The following is a 17,298-nucleotide window of genomic DNA, read 5'->3' as shown; positions in this document are numbered from 1 at the left end:
GTCCATTCCCAAGCGCAGGAGCATTTGTGTTAGCTGGTTCTTTATAGCAGATTGACGGCTGGGCGAGACACTCCCTGTTGTGACTGGGGATCATATGATGTCCTGTCTAAACGAGCCGCTCACGGTGTGATCTGTCACCGGCTGTGTCCACGGGACACAGTCAGTAACATATCACTACACAACTGCCCGTTGCCAGTGTCATGTCACCGCTGTGACCAATCACAGCAGATCACATGTCAATTGTATACAATGGATGGCTTCCTGTCAAGCCATCCATTGTATACAATTATGTTGTAAGCTGTGGCTGGTCAAAGCAGTCACATGATACAGACAGGGCCAATCACAGCTGATCTGTATCATGTGATCAGCTTTTCTCAATCACAGCTAATCACGACAAAAGACTGAATGAATCAGTTTCATTCAGTAACAGTGATTGCAAATATCAATGAAATACATTGGTATTAGCAATCATAATGTGTTAAAAAAAAAAAAAAAGAAAAAGCCTGATCACTTGCCCAGAGTAGTTCAATGTTATTATGGTCACATTGTATTGCTTTGGTCGCAGTGTGTTGAAAAAAAAAATTGTAAAAAAAAGAAAAAATGTAATAAATAAAAAAATAGAAAAATTAAAAAAAAAAATACAAATTAAATTATTATTATTTTTATTACTTTCACCAAATAAATGTAGCAGAATACATTTTGACCTAAATTTTATTTATTTGCAAAATTTTATAACAGAAACAAAAAAACCTCAGTGGTGATTAAATACCACTAAAACAAAGCTCTATTTGTGTGAATTTTTTTTTAAAGATTTCATATTTGTACAGCAGTGTTGCATGACCGCGCAATTGGCATTCAAAGTGCAACAGTGCTGAAAGCTGAAAATTGGCCTGGGCAGGAAGGGGGTATAAGTGCCCGTTACTGAAGAGGTTAAGAGCAAAAAGTCATAAATAGTGTTTTTTTCGCAAAATTGTTAGTTTTTTTTTGTTTATAGTTAGAGATGAGCAAATTATTCAAAAATTCGATTCGGCTGATTCGCCGAATTTTCGGAATAAATTCGATTCGATGCGAATTTATTCGCTGCGAGTTTAACTTATTAAAAGGGTTTCTAGGCTTCAGAGAGCCTTTATATTAGTGCAGAACACTGTACCTTTAATTTAAATGCCCTTGGAGTCTGCTGGGGAAGAGAAATAATACTGTCAGTCAGTATGACATGCAGATGAGTGCCGTCGATCTTAGAATCACCGCACACTTCACTCATTTGGGCAGTCACGGGGCACGAAGAAGAAGAAGGAGAAGAAGAAGAAGAATGAAAAGAAGAATGAAAAGAAGAAGAAGAAGAATGAAAAGAAGAAGAAGAAGAATGAAAAGAAGAATGAAAAGAAGAGGAAGAAGAATGAAAAGAAGAAGAAGAAGAATGAAAAGAAGAAGAAGAAGAAGAATGAAAAGAAGAAGAAGAAGAATGAAAAGAAGAATGAAAAGAAGAAGAAGAAGAATGAAAAGAAGAATGAAAAGAAGAAGAAGAAGAATGAAAAGAAGAAGAAGAAGAATGAAAAGAAGAATGAAAAGAAGAAGAAGAAGAATGAAAAGAAGAAGAAGAAGAATAAAAAGAAGAAGAAGAATGAAAAGAAGAATGAAAAGAAGAAGAAGAAGAATGAAAAGAAGAAGAAGAATGAAAAGAAGAATGAAAAGAAGAAGAAGAAGAATGAAAAGAAGAAGAAGAAGAATGAAAAGAAGAAGAAGAATGAAAAGAAGAATGAAAAGAAGAATGAAAAGAAGAAGAATGAAAAGAAGAAGAAGAATGAAAAGAAGAAGAAGAATGAAAAGAAGAAGAAGAAGAAGTAGGATGAGGATGAAGAAGAAGAAGTAGAAGAAGAAGAAGAAGAAGTAGGATGAGGATGAAGAAGAAGAAGAAGAAGTAGGATGAGGATGAAGAAGAAGAAGAAGAAGAAGTAGGATGAGGATGAAGAAGAAGAAGAAGAAGAAGAAGTAGGATGAGGATGAAGAAGAAGAAGAAGAAGAAGAAGTAGGATGAGGATGAAGAAGAAGAAGAAGTAGGATGAGGATGAAAAAGAAGAAGAAGAAGGATGAGGATGAAGAAGAAGAAGAAGAAGTAGGATGAGGATGAAGAAGAAGAAGAAGAAGGATGAGGATGAAGAAGAAGTAGGATGAGGATGAAGAAGAAGAAAAAGAAGAAGAAGAAGTAGGATGAGGATGAAGAAGAATTCCATTCCAGCAAAAAGTGTATCTGCAGAGAGCTCCGCTATTTCTGACAGTTCTCTGACAGTTCCTTCACATTTACAGCGGTTGAAACATTGTATCTATTTGTTTCCGAATAAAAACATCTGTATCCTAAATGGAAACAAATAGATACAATGTTTCAACTGCTGTAAATGTGAAGGAACTGTCAGAGAACTGTCAGAAATAGCGGAGCTCTCTGCAGGGACACTTTTTGCCGGCTGTAGAAGGGATGAAAATCGTCGGATCGGGGAAAATTCGATTCGTGCATCCGAAGTTTGCTAATATTCGGATTCGACGCGAATCGAATTTTTCCTAATATTCGAAAACGAATTCCACTTCGCCAGGTTCGATTCGCTCATCTCTATTTATAGTGCAAGAAATAAAAAACGCAGAGGCGATCAACTAAAATTATATATATATAGTGTGTGCCTAACAGGTGTTAATGTGTGTAATGTGTGCTGCTTTTTACTAAAAATCTATTTGCTCCTTCTCCCTGCTGTACAGAGCCCTGTGTTTATCAACACAAGGCTCTGGGCTATGACTAGACACAGCCGATCAGCAGGTCTCTGTAATTAATATCTTTGGCCAGGACCTGCTGACAAAATCCCACTGTGTCTAAGGACAGCAGGAGATTGTGCAGGGGGAGTTGGGTAGTCAGTGCCCTGGACCTGGAAACAAGCAGCGATGTACAGGTATGTTGCTGTGCGTGTAGGAGCCACCCTTCTGCAATATAATGTGGGTAGAAAGTGCTAAAGCAGTTTATGATTTTAAATAGAGCTAAAAAACATTCAGCAGACTAAAATTCTAAAGGGATAAGGTAAGAAAGGGACCAATTTAATTAGAGACAATTAGCAATACATAAGGGATACTAAGCAGTAAAATAGAAACACTCTTTATTTTATATATATATATATATATATATATATATATATATATATATATATATATATCTTTTTTTTTTTTTTTTTTACTTGTAAGGTTGCTTCAAAGGTCACTCCTTTGATCCGCATATGAATGAAATAAAGCTCCTAAAAACTGTGTTTACAAACACTGTTCTTAGGCAGTTGAGTACATCAGCGCTACAGTATATAAATGTATAATAGTAATAGTGTATGACAGTGGTGGGAGCATTAGACTGTAAGCCCCTTTGGTGCAAAAAATTATGGGAATGGCTCAGTGTGCTCTTTAAAGCACTGTGGAATATGTCAGAACTATAGAAATGTATAATAATCACAGTTTATGACTGTGGAGAGGACATTAGTGTGTAAACTCATCTGGTACATAGACTAAAATGACTCACTCTGTTCTTTGGACAGCACTGCGGAAGATGTCAGAGCTATATAAATGTATAATAATTATGTGTGACAGTGGAGGGGCATTAGGGAGTGTAAGCTCATGTGGGTTAGAGAGTGACGTGACTGGCAAAGTATTCTCTGTACAGAAGTGTGGAATATGTCAGAGCTAAAACAATATATAAATAACACAATTTGTAACTGTACTGGAGAAATTGGAATTCAAGTTTTTTTGGTGCAAAGTCTGATTGGAATGGCTCAGTGTTACCCATAAATTGCTGAAGAATGGAACAGGGATAGTTTATAACATTCTGAACATGTTTCCCTACTTCATTTTTCCTAAACAATGTAAATACCGTTAGCCTGCTGGAATTGCAGATAGCACTGGCTGGCTGTGGTCCTTATATTGGTCTACTGCAGCTCAATCTCTCATAACTCCTACTGGTCTGCTTCTTCTCCCATTAATGATTTTACTATACTGATTTGTCCCACTCAGGAAAAGCAGCTGGGAGAAGGTGTAAAAATGATGCTCCTCTAATTTCATTAATGTGCCTGTAACAGTTAGCCTTGTGCTGCAGTCCTGCAGGAAACCTTTGCCTAATGGGTGCTTAATGGGTGCCCAGTGTTCTGCTCTCCCCTGTGCAGGAGGAAGCACAGCCTGCAGAGAAAACAAAGCGAACAGCTGTGTCTGTAAATGAAAAGTTGGGCAGTCTCCCACCAAGACGATGAGTGAGGAGCTCACAATATCCATTAACTGCTGCCACCAGCCCAGGCTTGCCAACTGCTTGGCAGTGTAGAGCACTACCATTCTTTCTGAGAGCACCTGCAGTTTTGAAGGGCTGGTGTTTAAGGCCCTTTGGTAGCCTGAGGCAAATACCCCATTTGTGCACTCAAATGCATGCAACAAGCAGTGGTAGGACTAACTTGGTTTACTTACAAAGGGCATAATCCAAGACCCTCTAATTGCTACCAAGGGGGTCACTTTGGTTCAGTAATACGTATGAAAAAGCTTCCTGTGGCTTATTACAAAAGGATGGAGGCTTCCAATACACAGTATATAGTGTAGGATAATGACTACCTTTCCGGCCAGTAACACCTACATAGAAGAAAGCTTCTAACCACTAGCACATCAGCTGTACAAAATAGAAGGGCGGTTCACGGCTTCATTTTATGGAAAAGAATATAGTATCTGGTTCTGTCAGATTGTGCTGAACTTGGTGAAATTTATTTCATAGTGTCACACATGACAAGCCATCTTAGTTCTACTGTGTTGAATTGTGTGAAATCAATTTTAGCAAGATCTGATATGTGTAGCTACTCTTAAATTCATTGTTAAGGGCTCCCAAGTGTGCCTGCAGTGGCCTGTGGTATGCCCTTCATCACACTAGGTAATAGGTACTGACGCTGTTGTCTGGATACCATTCATCTGCAATTTCATGCACTAAGTAAAGGGAAACAATGAATTCTTTTGGGCTTAGTTTATGTTATTATGGCTTTTTAAATTAACATAACAAGAGTGCACGCACACAGCAAGAGCTACAAAACCTTCTGTAGCCTGAACACTCTTTATAGATTGTTTGCTGATAAAATTGCTTGTGTTGTGACTTCTGGTCGTAAAAATAGCATTGGTAGATTATAGTTTCCAAGCAACACCCTGACCTCCGTAGTTGTTGAAAACACTTTAGCTTTTTAGCAGGATTTGTACATGATCAGATTTTTTAAATGTTCTGTGACCTTCACAGATACCACATGGGGATTAATGACAAGAGGGATCTGGAGGAGTTGGTTATATCAGATGAATAATGCACTAGATTTGCTGTAGTATATGCAGTGTAGATATACTGTAGCTCACATTCTCTAGACCCACATTCCATCAACAGAAGGCTTATTAGATACTTTCTCAAATGTCTAAGCTACAGGTATTTCCTCTGTAATCTCTTATATTTAAACTCCCCCCTTGCACCCTTCTACTTTTAAAATAGAACAAGAACACCCGTGCTTTTCAAACTGTTATTAGCTTGGATAAAACACCAACTGTTTTCCTTTTAGATATAACACTGCAGTTAGTTACTGCTCATTTATTTTCAAATCTCAGCTTATGTGTGGGCCATAGGAAAAAGCCACAGGTCAGCCTCCAGCCATGTTTGCATTACACATTCTTCATCAAGCAACTGTTGCCACAAACTCTACTTCTGATCACTGCCTTCAGTTTTCTTTTCATGTGTGTCACAAGTTAGCCTGCAGTTTCTTGTTTGTGTTCTCACCTCCTTGCTGCAGTGTTGTTCCTGATCCCTTTCACATGTGTGTTTGTCTGTGCTCACCTATAGGCGTCATCTGCTGTTCTCTGGGTTTTATTTCCTTTCCTTCCATCACTTCCTGGCCCTCCTCTTTGTTTGCCTGCCTATATAAGACATGCTCAGTCTAGGCCACTTTGAGTGAGCAACTTCCTAGTTGTCAGAGCTCCTGTGTGTTGCTATTGCCTGTTTCCTGCATTGACTATTCATGTACCGACCCCGGCTTCGTTCTCTGACTGTGCTTGTTTTCTGTCCGTCCTGACCTTGGCTAGTCTATTGGATTTCCATTTGTCTCCTCCCATTGTACTCTGCTCCCACTAGCGGTCTCCTCATCTCAGCTGGGCTTACCCGGGAGCCGTGACCTGGTTCCAGCTTGCTGCAAGTCCATCCCCACCATCGGGGGCTCTGGTGAAGAAGCAGGCTGGGGCTTAGACTACCACAAGGGCTCACTACCACAGGTGCTGACAATATGCATACTTGACAGATAGGCCTATAAAATGGGATTTTACAGGAAGATCCATAAAACAAATACTTGATTTGGGGTGTTTAGGTTGCTAGGTTGAAGAACTTGGAGGCCATGAGGAGGGTAAAAAACTGGGAGGCCATTGGGTGGTTTATATTAACATCCCAAAAACTCTTCTACCTCTTCCAGTATAGATTTTCACTCATTTTACAATGCCACTACATCTCTGCGTAATGAGAGGTAAAGATGCAGTCACTGAAATATAGCCATACAATACAATATTTAGATAGAATAGTGACTGCTTGTGATAGCTTAACCCCTTGGCGTTGGTCCTTTAAGGGTTTCAGAAGCTGGGAGGCGGGGCGGGGTTTAGGGTCATGTGACCGCCGTGACATGCTGTCACGGAGATCACATGATCAGGAAAGGTCCTGATCGAAAGAGGAGATCGGGACCTTTCCGTGAGTACTGGACATGTGTGCTGGGAGCGCTTACAGTGCGCGCTCTCAGCACATATGTTTTTTTTTAATAGAACGCAAATGTGCGGTCGCTTGGCATCTAGGCCCAGACGCCGGGAGGCCGCACATTTGCCTTCGGCCAGTGCCAAGAGGCTAACATCTATTGAGATATAAAAGCTTTCACAAAAAGAGAGTGTGCAAACTAAAATTTTGATAGTCTCATGTAATAGAAAGATAGGCACAGCATGACATGTTGTCAGGAGGGAAATGGTTTTGAATGCCCAACTGCAGCTCATACTTTATTGAAGTTTTGTATAGATTAAGAAAGGGTTAGAACATATTTCAAGTATTAAAGTGGTTCTAACAGTAGAAGGATTTATACCTTAATGTATTCTCTGCATTAAGATAAGAAACCTTCTGCATGCAGCACCCACACTTATACTTACCTGAGCCCGATCTCGATCTAGAAATGTGCATGAGAGAAGCAGCAATCTTTCTCTCCTGATTGGACAGAGAGTCAGTGAGAGCCATTGGCTCCTGCTGCTCTCAGTCACAGCCAGTGAGGGGGGGGGGGACCAGAAGGACCGGAAGGGGACCCAAGAAGTGGACTTTAAATGCTCATTGGGGAAATATCAAGCTTTCCTCAAACACTATTTATTAAAAACAGAGGTGTTAGTAGCATATTTGCAAATCTATTGGAAGCCAGTCAAGGCCCCTCAACACAGTGTGGTCCCTAACTTAAAACGAAAAAAAAGTACCCAACCTGAGGCATGCACAACAATACATAGGTTTAAATGATGGCTTGTGTCCAAGTTGAGATGCTCCCGGCTTCCTGTTCTGTCGGACAGTTTTCAAATAGAAAGGGAATGGGGAAATGATCTAACTTTTGTTCTATCCAGTTGCACAGGTCTAAATCTATTCTGGTCAATGACTGTATATGGCAGAGCAATGTTTCATCCTTTTAAACATTTTCTTCAAAAGAAAAAAGAAAAGCTGCTGCATGAAACTTATTATGACTTAATGCATGCTACTTATAATGTATTTATAACACAGCAGAGTAAAACCTACATTATTTAATTTTTGATCTGTAGGACCCAAATCAATTTCACAGTCGCCATAGACTTCACAGCATCAAATGGTAAGAATATGTATTATGCTTTCTTTAGTTATACAACTGTTTATGTAAAATGGCACTAATTTCGACTGTACAGTATCTAAATAGTTGAGCTTATATAAAATCATGCAAAGAGCACAACTAAGCTTAAGCAAAACTCTTCTTCTTGATTAGAAGATGGAAGGGTTTGAACCCTTGCCAGGATTTGAATGTTGTTTGAGTCCCTATTGGGGAAATTCTTCTTACTTTTTGTGGTCACCACCATGAGATTTTCCCTAATCTGCTGTGTGGTTATTGGGGTATGAAGTGAGGAGAACTTCTCCAACAGAGCATCAGAAAGAAGCAAATATACTTTTTTCATAGAATGTGTAAGAGTTTATATCTTTGTAAGATTGTTATTGCTGTCTGAATTCATTTTGAGGAGATTTCTCTCACTTTGGTCACCACCATGTGACTTTTCCCTAACCTGTTGTGGTGATAGCAGGACGTGAAGTGAGGGGAACTTGCACAACCAAATATATAACATTTTGACTCATCAGTCCAGAGCACCTGCAGCCATTTTTCTACACCCCAGTTCCTATGTAGTATTTGTGCATAGGACATAAAGACAAGGCTTATGCAGGGCATACATGGGTCGAATTATGAACAAGTTTTCTTTAGAAATCCGATGGTGCCACCATTGATTTCAAAATTCTACCAACCAAGCCTTCAATTTCACCTAATTTGCGAAAGAAAAGAATGTTTGTGGCTGGGAATCTTCTTTTCTTTCCAGGTCACAGCTCATGCTCATTTCTTTTTCGATTATATTTCTTGCCCTATTCTCCCATCATTGATAAGAAATTTGTTTGTTTTGAAAAAATTCCCAACATGCATGATCACTCAAATTTAATGGGTGCACTAAAATCGGCCCATTCTGCAGCCCACTAATGGTGTGAAATTCGAACGGAAATTCTCAGCTACGATTTTCAAAAGAATTCAACCCATGTATGGCCTGCATTGGTGATTCAACTATGTATGAAAGCATAGAAACTGGGGCGCAGCAAAATGGCAGCAGGAGCTCTGGACTGATGAGTCATAATTTGAAATATTTGTCTGTAGCAAAAGGCAGTTTGTTTGCAAAAGGCTGGAGAGTGGTACAGGAATGAGTGTACGCAGGCAACAGTGAAGCATGGTGAAGGTTCCTTGCAAGGTTTGGGGCTGCATTTCTGCAAATAGAGTTGGAGATTTGGTCAGGATCATGCCATACCATCAGGGAGGCATGTGATTGGCCCCAAATTTTATTCTGCAGCTGAATAATGACCCCAAACATGCAACCAATGCCATTAAGAACTATCTTCAGTGTAAAGAAGAATGAGTCCTGGAAGTGATGGTTTGACTTCCTCAACATCATGGAGTCTGTCTGGGATTACATGAAGAGACATAAGGATTTGAGGTAGCAAACATCCACAAAAGATCTGTGGTTAGTTCTTTAAGATGTGGGGCCACAACCTGCCTGCCGAGTTCCTTCAAAAAGTGTGTGCAAGTGTACCTAAAGGAATTGAACAATTGATGCTGTATTGAAGGCAAAGTGTAGTCACACCAAATGCTGATTTGATTTGGATTTCTCTTCTGTTCATTTGCTTTCCATTTTGTTAAATGATAAAAAATAAACCATTAACACCTCTATTTGTGAAAGCATTCTTTATTCCCAGCATTTTTTCACACCTGCCTAAGACTTTTGCACAGTACTGTGTATTTTAGAAACATTCCAGAAAATCCAGAATATACTGACTGGACTATGGACACAATATGGAAATGCATGTTATATTTGTAATGTTTGGTGACATAGCTTGGGATTACAAAGTAGACTTTATGTACTAAACATGTATTATGCCAATGAAGAACAGTGGCTTAGCATTACTGCTGGTTTTCTGTACAGATTTGGGACAAAACCTAGAATGTGTATTGGCTGTAGGACGTCTTTGTGTTTCACCAAAACAGGGTTGCTGGCTTACACCAGCCTTTCTGATAGATGGACTATCATACTGCCAACAAAGACCTTTCAGTGAATCTTCCCTGCTCTGCCAGCTGATCTCATTTCAACAAATAAAGAACTCAACCAAGCAGAAAAGAATCTTAAGGATAAGGAAATCCATTATCTTTATGTTGTCTAAAATTGGCAGTAAGAAAGTCAGCATTAAATATGCTTTTCACACAGCTGTTAAGTCAGTATTACAGAGCCATTATGAACGGTGGTAAGTAGTTAGTGTGAACTCGCATGAAGTAAATTAAGATTTCAAGGTTTGCTTATTCAGTCAGACTGAATTTGTCAAATAATGATAAAATATGTGTCAGTGCACTTAACGTTAAATTTAAACTTGAAATATAACTGCACAGTAACTTTTTATTATAAACCAAATTGAGTTGTGCTGTCTCTTTAACTAAAGTGTCACAAGGAAATTACAATACAAACAAACCACTGTCTCTTGAAATACAGTGTCACAATAAAATTTCAGTACAAACAAACTGCTACAAATATATGGGTAAAAAGAGTGATGAATCAACTACACACTGCTAGTGTAAAAGTGCAGAGTATAAATATAAAAGAAACTTAAAAAAAAGTGTCCATCAAGAAATCAGTGCAGACGGCGTGTGCAATATCATCAGAAACTGTGTCAATCTTTACCATTCAACATCAGTGTTCCACCACCAAAGACATGGAGTAGCTGCTTATCAGAAGCTAAGCCCCTAAATGATAGGAGGTTTTAGAGAGCTTAGCTACACCAGGGCACTCCACGGGTAATTCAAACAATGTCCTGGCCACTCAAAGCTCCATGAAAATCATGCCAGGTAATACGCAACACAGGGAATAAAACAGAGGAACTCCATATCGTAGCAAAAAAGATATCTCATTCATTTAAATTTATTTTAAATTTATGTTTGTTTCTACTGAAAGTTTATTATTGTGACACTTCGTTTGAAATATAACTAAACCCAGGGACCCTGCATTCACTATATCTGGTCTCCCACAGTACACACAATGGGAGTGCAATTATTTTAGTAAATATAACCTGCTAAATACCTTTTCTCATCAGCAGTTAGAGCAGTCTTGTGACTTCTATCAGTGTCCAGCAGAGCACATGTTAACGCTTGTAGGAGGAGTTTTCTTTCTGCTCTAGGAGGATGCAAAACCCCTGACCCTCTGTCTTGATAGTGCCGATTGGTCCTGTGCTGATCACATGCACTCTCCCAAGGAAAAAAATACCTCTCTAGCAATACACACTAAACTGAGCATGTGCATGTAGCTATGGGTTCAGTCTGTCTTATCGGGTGGACGTTTGAACAAGAGGAGGGGCAGACAAAACAGGATCAAATGGCTTTTTTAGGTTCCATAGTGAGTATAACAAACATGCTTTACTGCATATACCGACTGATTTTACTGTTGTGGGTTTAGTAACACTTGTTTAAAGTGGTTATAAATCTCAGACATGAAATAAGAACAAAGCAAATCCCTCTATAGTGTGTATTTGTCTCAGTTAAGAGCGTTAAGTGTCATTTCTGTCTGCTGCTTCATTCCTCTGCTTTCAGCATGAATCAGAGTGGCAAGTTTTCCAGACACCAAGAGAAATATGGTGACAGGGGAGGAATCTCCAGCAGATTGACAGCCTCAGCTCTGTTGCTGTGTGCTGCATGGAGAGGGAGGGGGGTGTCGCTTCCCTCCAATCAGCTGTCATAGCTCTCCTCACTGAGCTCTGCAGTGTGTAATTTCAGTTCTCCACCCCCTTTATTCTCAACTCTCAGACAAGCTTCATAAATTCAGCACATGGAACGAATGTAGAGAAGTGAAGACTGCAGATAGACAGACAGCTACAACGTATGTAGGAGGATTCATCTCTGTGTATCACCTGAAGCCAGCCACTTCACTGGGTATATGTAAGGGTGTAGAGACAGTGATGTGTTTGTAATGTAATGTCATTCTGACACTTTACTTAAAGGGATGCACAACATATTTTACCTTACAGTATTTTGTGTATTCAAATGCTAGTGAGCTCTGCTGTCTTTAATTGATTTTTTAGCATTTATTTGTTCACATTTTGAATATAATTTGCACTGAGCACACTTTTTTTTAGTTTACACAACAACTTTGTGACAACAGAAAGCTTATGTTTAAATAGTGCCAAAATGAATGCAGTTGTGTTTTCACACAGGGAACCCTGCACAGCCCACCTCTCTGCATTACATGAATCCTTATCAGCTGAACGCATATGGCATGGCACTAAAAGCAGTTGGAGAAATTATTCAGGACTATGACAGTGATAAAATGTTTCCTGCACTAGGATTTGGAGCAAAGTTGCCACCTGATGGAAGAGTATGTCATGAGTTTGCTTTGGTAAGTTCTTTTAATCATATTCATTTTGTTGTTTGTTTCAAGTGTGAAATGATTCATTGACAAATAAAAGCTAAAGGTCAAGTTCACTCAAGAAAGGTTAATTTGTTAACAGGATAATATACAACGTATTTGGTGTTATATAAACTGTGTGAGCCAAGCACTAGAAATATCTATGATGATTAAAAAAGGTTATAATACAGTGTTTCTCAACCTTTTTCCAGTCAGGGCACCCTTGAAAATTATTTTAATTCTCGAGGCACCATAGTTAAGGCTTGGTTCACACTGCTACACATCGGGGAATGTGTGCAAAATCGTGTGCATTCCCAGTGCGCACACAGATGCACTACTCTTGAGCAGATGCACAAGGGTGCAGTTCATTCCTAATGTTACCCCCATGCATTAGCAAATGCAGTGCATTTTTGGTGTGGCACAATTAAAAAAAAATGGTTTGAGGACTAGGGCCAGTTCACACCAGAACACGGTACAGGAAAGTAACGTTCCGCGTACATTTCCTGCACTCTAGGTGATTGCATTGCCCTTGCAATTTGCATGTAGGTGCCAATGCATTGTCAGCGGCACCCCAAACACAGATCGCAAATGCAGTGTGTGTTTGAAGGCACCAGATTGCATTCAAATAAATGGGCTGCAAACTCACACTGCATGTTCCCCTCTCTGCTAACCTCTGCACCCCAATCCCACCCTGCCCACATTTGGTCCCCAATCCCCCTGCTAATCTCTGCACCCCAGAACCCTTCTCACCTCTGCACTGCAACCCCCTTCCCTTCTCACCTTGGTACCCCAAACTCCCCTCTGCTCACCTTCATGTCCGAAAACTCCATCTCTGGTCACCTCTGTACCCTGAACCCCCCCCCCCCTCTGTTCACCTCCACACCCACCTCTCTGCTTGCCTCTGTACTGCAACCCCCCCTGCTCACCTCCACACCCCAAAACCCCCTCTCTGCTCACTTCCACACCCCCAACCTCTCCCTGCTCACCTTCACAACCCCAACCCTTCTCTGCTCACCTCCACACCCCCAACCCCTCTTTTCTCACCTCCACACCCCCAACCCCATTCTGCTCACCTCCACACCCCAGAACCCCCTCTCTGCTTACCTCCACACCCTAAAACCCCTGCTCTGCTCACTTCCACACCCTCAACCCCTCTCTGCTCACATCTACACCCCAAAACACCCTCTCTGCTCACCTCCACACCCCCAACCCCTCTCTGCTCACCTCCACACCCCCAATACTTCTCTACTCACCTCCACACCCCAAATCCCTCTATGCTCACCTCCACACCCCAAACCCCTCTTTGCTCACGTCCACACCTCCCTCTCTGCTCACCTCCACTTCCCTCCTCTCTGCTCACCTCCACACCCCAAACCCCTCTCTGCTCACTTCCACATCACCCTCTCTGCCCACCTCCACACCACAAAACCCCCTGTTAGCACTGCTATGTACACCACTCTCTCTGCTAAACGCCACAAGCTAACCTCCACCCTCCCTTTGATCCCCTCTGTGCTCTGCTTTCCACTCACCAGAGCCTCAGGACAGGCTGTTCTTCTATTGCAATCCACACAGCTGTGGGGGGTGCTGGCTGGGTACTGTCCTGTAGGGGGAGGTGGAGAGCTCAGGATGCAGAAATCTGCCTCCCCCTGCCACTGCTTTGCACTGCACTGTGCCGACCGAGCACTTTCTCTTGTAATATTCAGCAGAGTGGGAGTTCGGTTGCATTTGACAGCTTTTTCATTAACGATGCCAGGAAACGCTGTCTTAATATATGTGTTAAAAAAGAATTTCAAACCATTTGTATTAAAATGATGCATGAAGCAGATTATTTGCAGTTTTGGTTAGTGAGAAAGTGTTAGAAGCCCATATCATGTTTCCTCAGTGGGGAGACTGAGTTAATTTGTCTTATTAACCATTGTCATAAGGGCTAAAAGTGAAAAAAAAATCAACATTTTGAGTGTTCACTAGAACAGGAATAGAAAAGACTTCAAATGGAGAGCTTGGTACAATGACGACTGTCTAAGAAAGGATTTCCTTTACTTTGTAGAGCTGTCCTTTTGTTTCCTTTTCTCTGCATAGAGCAGGAAGTAAAGGGCAGTCTCTTCAGTGAAACATAAATGGCAAAAAACTGATGATATGTTAAGTCCCTACTTTGTCCAAAACAAAACAGAAGTTTTGACTTTAGATCAAAGTTAACATATTTGTGGGCAATGTGAGTTTAGTAAAGTGATATTCCTGTATCTGTGCCCCAGAAGGCTGCTCCATATGTCTGCACTTATGTTGACCTTTCTTATTGAGCACAGGGGGTCCTTGAAACCCAAGGCACTCTAATAAGCAGAGGTTGAGGGATTGGGACTACCTCCATTGGCTTTCCACTGTATCATCACTGTGCATGCAGTATTTTTGGCAAAGTGTGGCAACACCTCGCATACCAGTGCTGTAATGTATTCTGTAATTTTGTGTTCTAGAATGGCAATCCACAAAACCCATACTGCCATGGGATTGAAGGTGTTATGGAAGCCTATTACAGAAGCCTGAAAAGTGTACAATTATATGGTCCAACAAACTTTGCCCCAGTAATTAATCATGTAGCAAGGTAAAAAAAATTCCTAATGAGAATGTTATTATTGTGTACATAATTAATAATAAATACAGCACATTTTGAGTAATGCATCCTTACACCTTAAGAAGGATGAATTTACAAAAAAAATGGTTTGTTGTAAAATCAATTCTAAATATAATTAGCAATGTAATGGAGCACGTCAAAGGTGAATATCGATGTTTCATAAAGAGTAAGCTTAAATCCTCACTCATAAATATATGGTACTCATATGTGTAGCCATTGAAAGGCCACAGTATGACATTATGTTTTTGTGTTTTTTGTGGGTTTTTTTTTAAATAAAACTCATTTCTTTTGTTTCATCAGCATTATCTTTTGGCTGAGTGGAATTTTATGTGCATGTTGTTTTTCATTATTTGCCATGCATTGCTTTTCTTGTGGTTGTGAAATATAGTCAGCAAACCAAAGACTTATACCCACATAGATTCCAGTACCCAACCAGACACAAAACACTTCCTTGCATATTAATTATTATGCAGATTTAAGGAAACATATTGAATATGGAAACATATATACATTTTCACGTTAAACATATTTTGTAGGCTCCACAAAATCAAAACTTGCAGGGATAACCATATGTAATATGGGGAATACTGCCAAACTTTACTTGATAACCCTGTGTTTTGCTCAAGCATGGTGAAACATCAGAGTCACTTAACTTGCCCCTTCTCCAACAGCATATTCTCACCTTTTTCTTCACAATCCTGATACTTTGTGTAAGCTTCAAGCCGACTTAGCCGTCTGAGCTTAAAAAAGGGCTAAGGATTCTACCCTCCTATGTGACAGTGCTGGATCAATTGTTAGGCAACAGTGCTCTCACATGGGATAATGGGGATGAGTCTAATGCTACTTCATACTCAGAAGTACAGGTATTACAGGTGAACAGCGGAAGGGCTCAGCCATTGCACATTGTTGCTTTAGTGGTTTGATCAAACTGACTTTCCAGTCCAAGAGATATATCTATATTTTCTGCTAGGGTTCCAGTTGCAGACTGGATCATAAACTACATTTTGTAAATTTTCCACTGGGAGTTCTTGATTTCTTGACTAGCTTTAACCTATTGTGGGAATTAATATGATGGGAAAAGGTTAAAGTTTATTAAACCAAAGAGCCCTTTAATTAGAATAAATTATTTTTATTAGATTAAGTTTTAATTAAGCCCCCCATTGGACCCATTCAACAAGGTGCAAACAAATATCTTCTTTTCATTTATTCGGAGTGCTGGCAGTTTCTGAAACAGATTAGATCAGTGAATAGTACCACCTGTTTATTGATGCATCACATGCCTTCATAAAGGTTCACATGCATGAAAGAATGTGTAAACATTTCCCACATATGCAGTATGTCATTCTTTAACCTGTGGTTACAGTCTCTATTCACTTTCAATTTTTCAAAACCTTAGCCCCTACTCTGACATCTTCACTGTATTTTTAAACAGAAATAAACATACCACTGATACATAAGTTAATTCATATATTTCTTACTAGGTTTTTTATGTGTATGCATTTTTCTTTTTTAAATGCTTGTTTATTAAAATGCTTAAAAGAAATACTGCCTAATCAGCTACTTCAGAACAGTGCTGAAAAAATACAGAGCGGTTTATATAAGGAAAAGACCTTTGTACATTCTGTACAAAGCATTTTTATCAATTCATAAGTATACATTCGGTAGTGACAAATAAAGCAAACCATATTAATGTAGATGTTGCAAGTATGATTAACATTAAAATCTGATTTCCAGGGTTTTGTTCTTGCTGTGGAAGCACTCCTCTGAATTTCTTTTAATACACGTCCGTTGATTTTCTTGCAATAGAAGTCCATCACAGTTTCTGATTTTGTGGTTTTTTGTGATATCTTAAAAGTGACAAAGAATTAATGGACTGTGCTTAGAAATATAGCATAAAACTGATTCCGTGTAGTGTGTAAAGATTTATATTTGTGCTTCAGTTGTCAAAAAAAATGTCAGGTTAGATGTAATGTTTTTTTTCTACATTTTTCATGATATGGCAGTGCTAGCTGTGGAATAAAGAATGCATATTTTTAAAGTAAATCCGTGCTTTGCTTTATTACTCCCCTCCCCAGCAACACAGATTTAGTTTTTTTCACTCCTCTGCTGCTGCATTCAGCTGCCAGGACCACAGCAAATGCTTCCAGTTATAAGTATAGGTTCACACCTATTTGTTTTCCATTGCGTTTTGCAGAAACGCACAGCAGTCCATTGAACATAATTTCCTATGGGACACATTCACCGCGTTTTCACCCGGTGCATTTTTTTGGAAAGGGTCCTGCACTTTTTTAAATGCAAAACGTTGCATTTTTGGTTCAGTAGACGTCAATGGAGACGCTGTAGAAATGCACGTAGTGCGTTTTTATGTGTTTCTGAAGGATTTTTAGATGCGTTTTGCTTTTTAATCTGCCCAGTAACAAGTTGGGTAAAAAAAG

General features: G+C 39.7%; 1 protein-coding gene across 1 annotated transcript in view; it reads left to right on the top strand.

The window, feature by feature from the left end:
- The window catches only part of CPNE8 (copine 8), a 325,161-nt gene that overhangs the window by 288,675 nt on the left and 19,188 nt on the right, over window positions 1-17,298 (top strand). The window contains exons 14-16 of the mRNA XM_089684926.1: window positions 7,837-7,883; window positions 12,047-12,228; window positions 14,706-14,833. Coding sequence (XP_089541052.1) covers window positions 7,837-7,883; window positions 12,047-12,228; window positions 14,706-14,833 — 357 coding nt within the window. The remainder of the gene's footprint in view (window positions 1-7,836; window positions 7,884-12,046; window positions 12,229-14,705; window positions 14,834-17,298) is intronic.

The sequence above is a fragment of the Staurois parvus genome, unplaced genomic scaffold, assembly GCF_062004578.1.
Source record: "Staurois parvus isolate SC_StPar_1 unplaced genomic scaffold, SC_StPar_1.0 ptg000019l, whole genome shotgun sequence".
Lineage (NCBI taxonomy): Eukaryota > Metazoa > Chordata > Amphibia > Anura > Ranidae > Staurois > Staurois parvus.
This window is presented reverse-complemented; position numbering and strand designations above follow the sequence as displayed.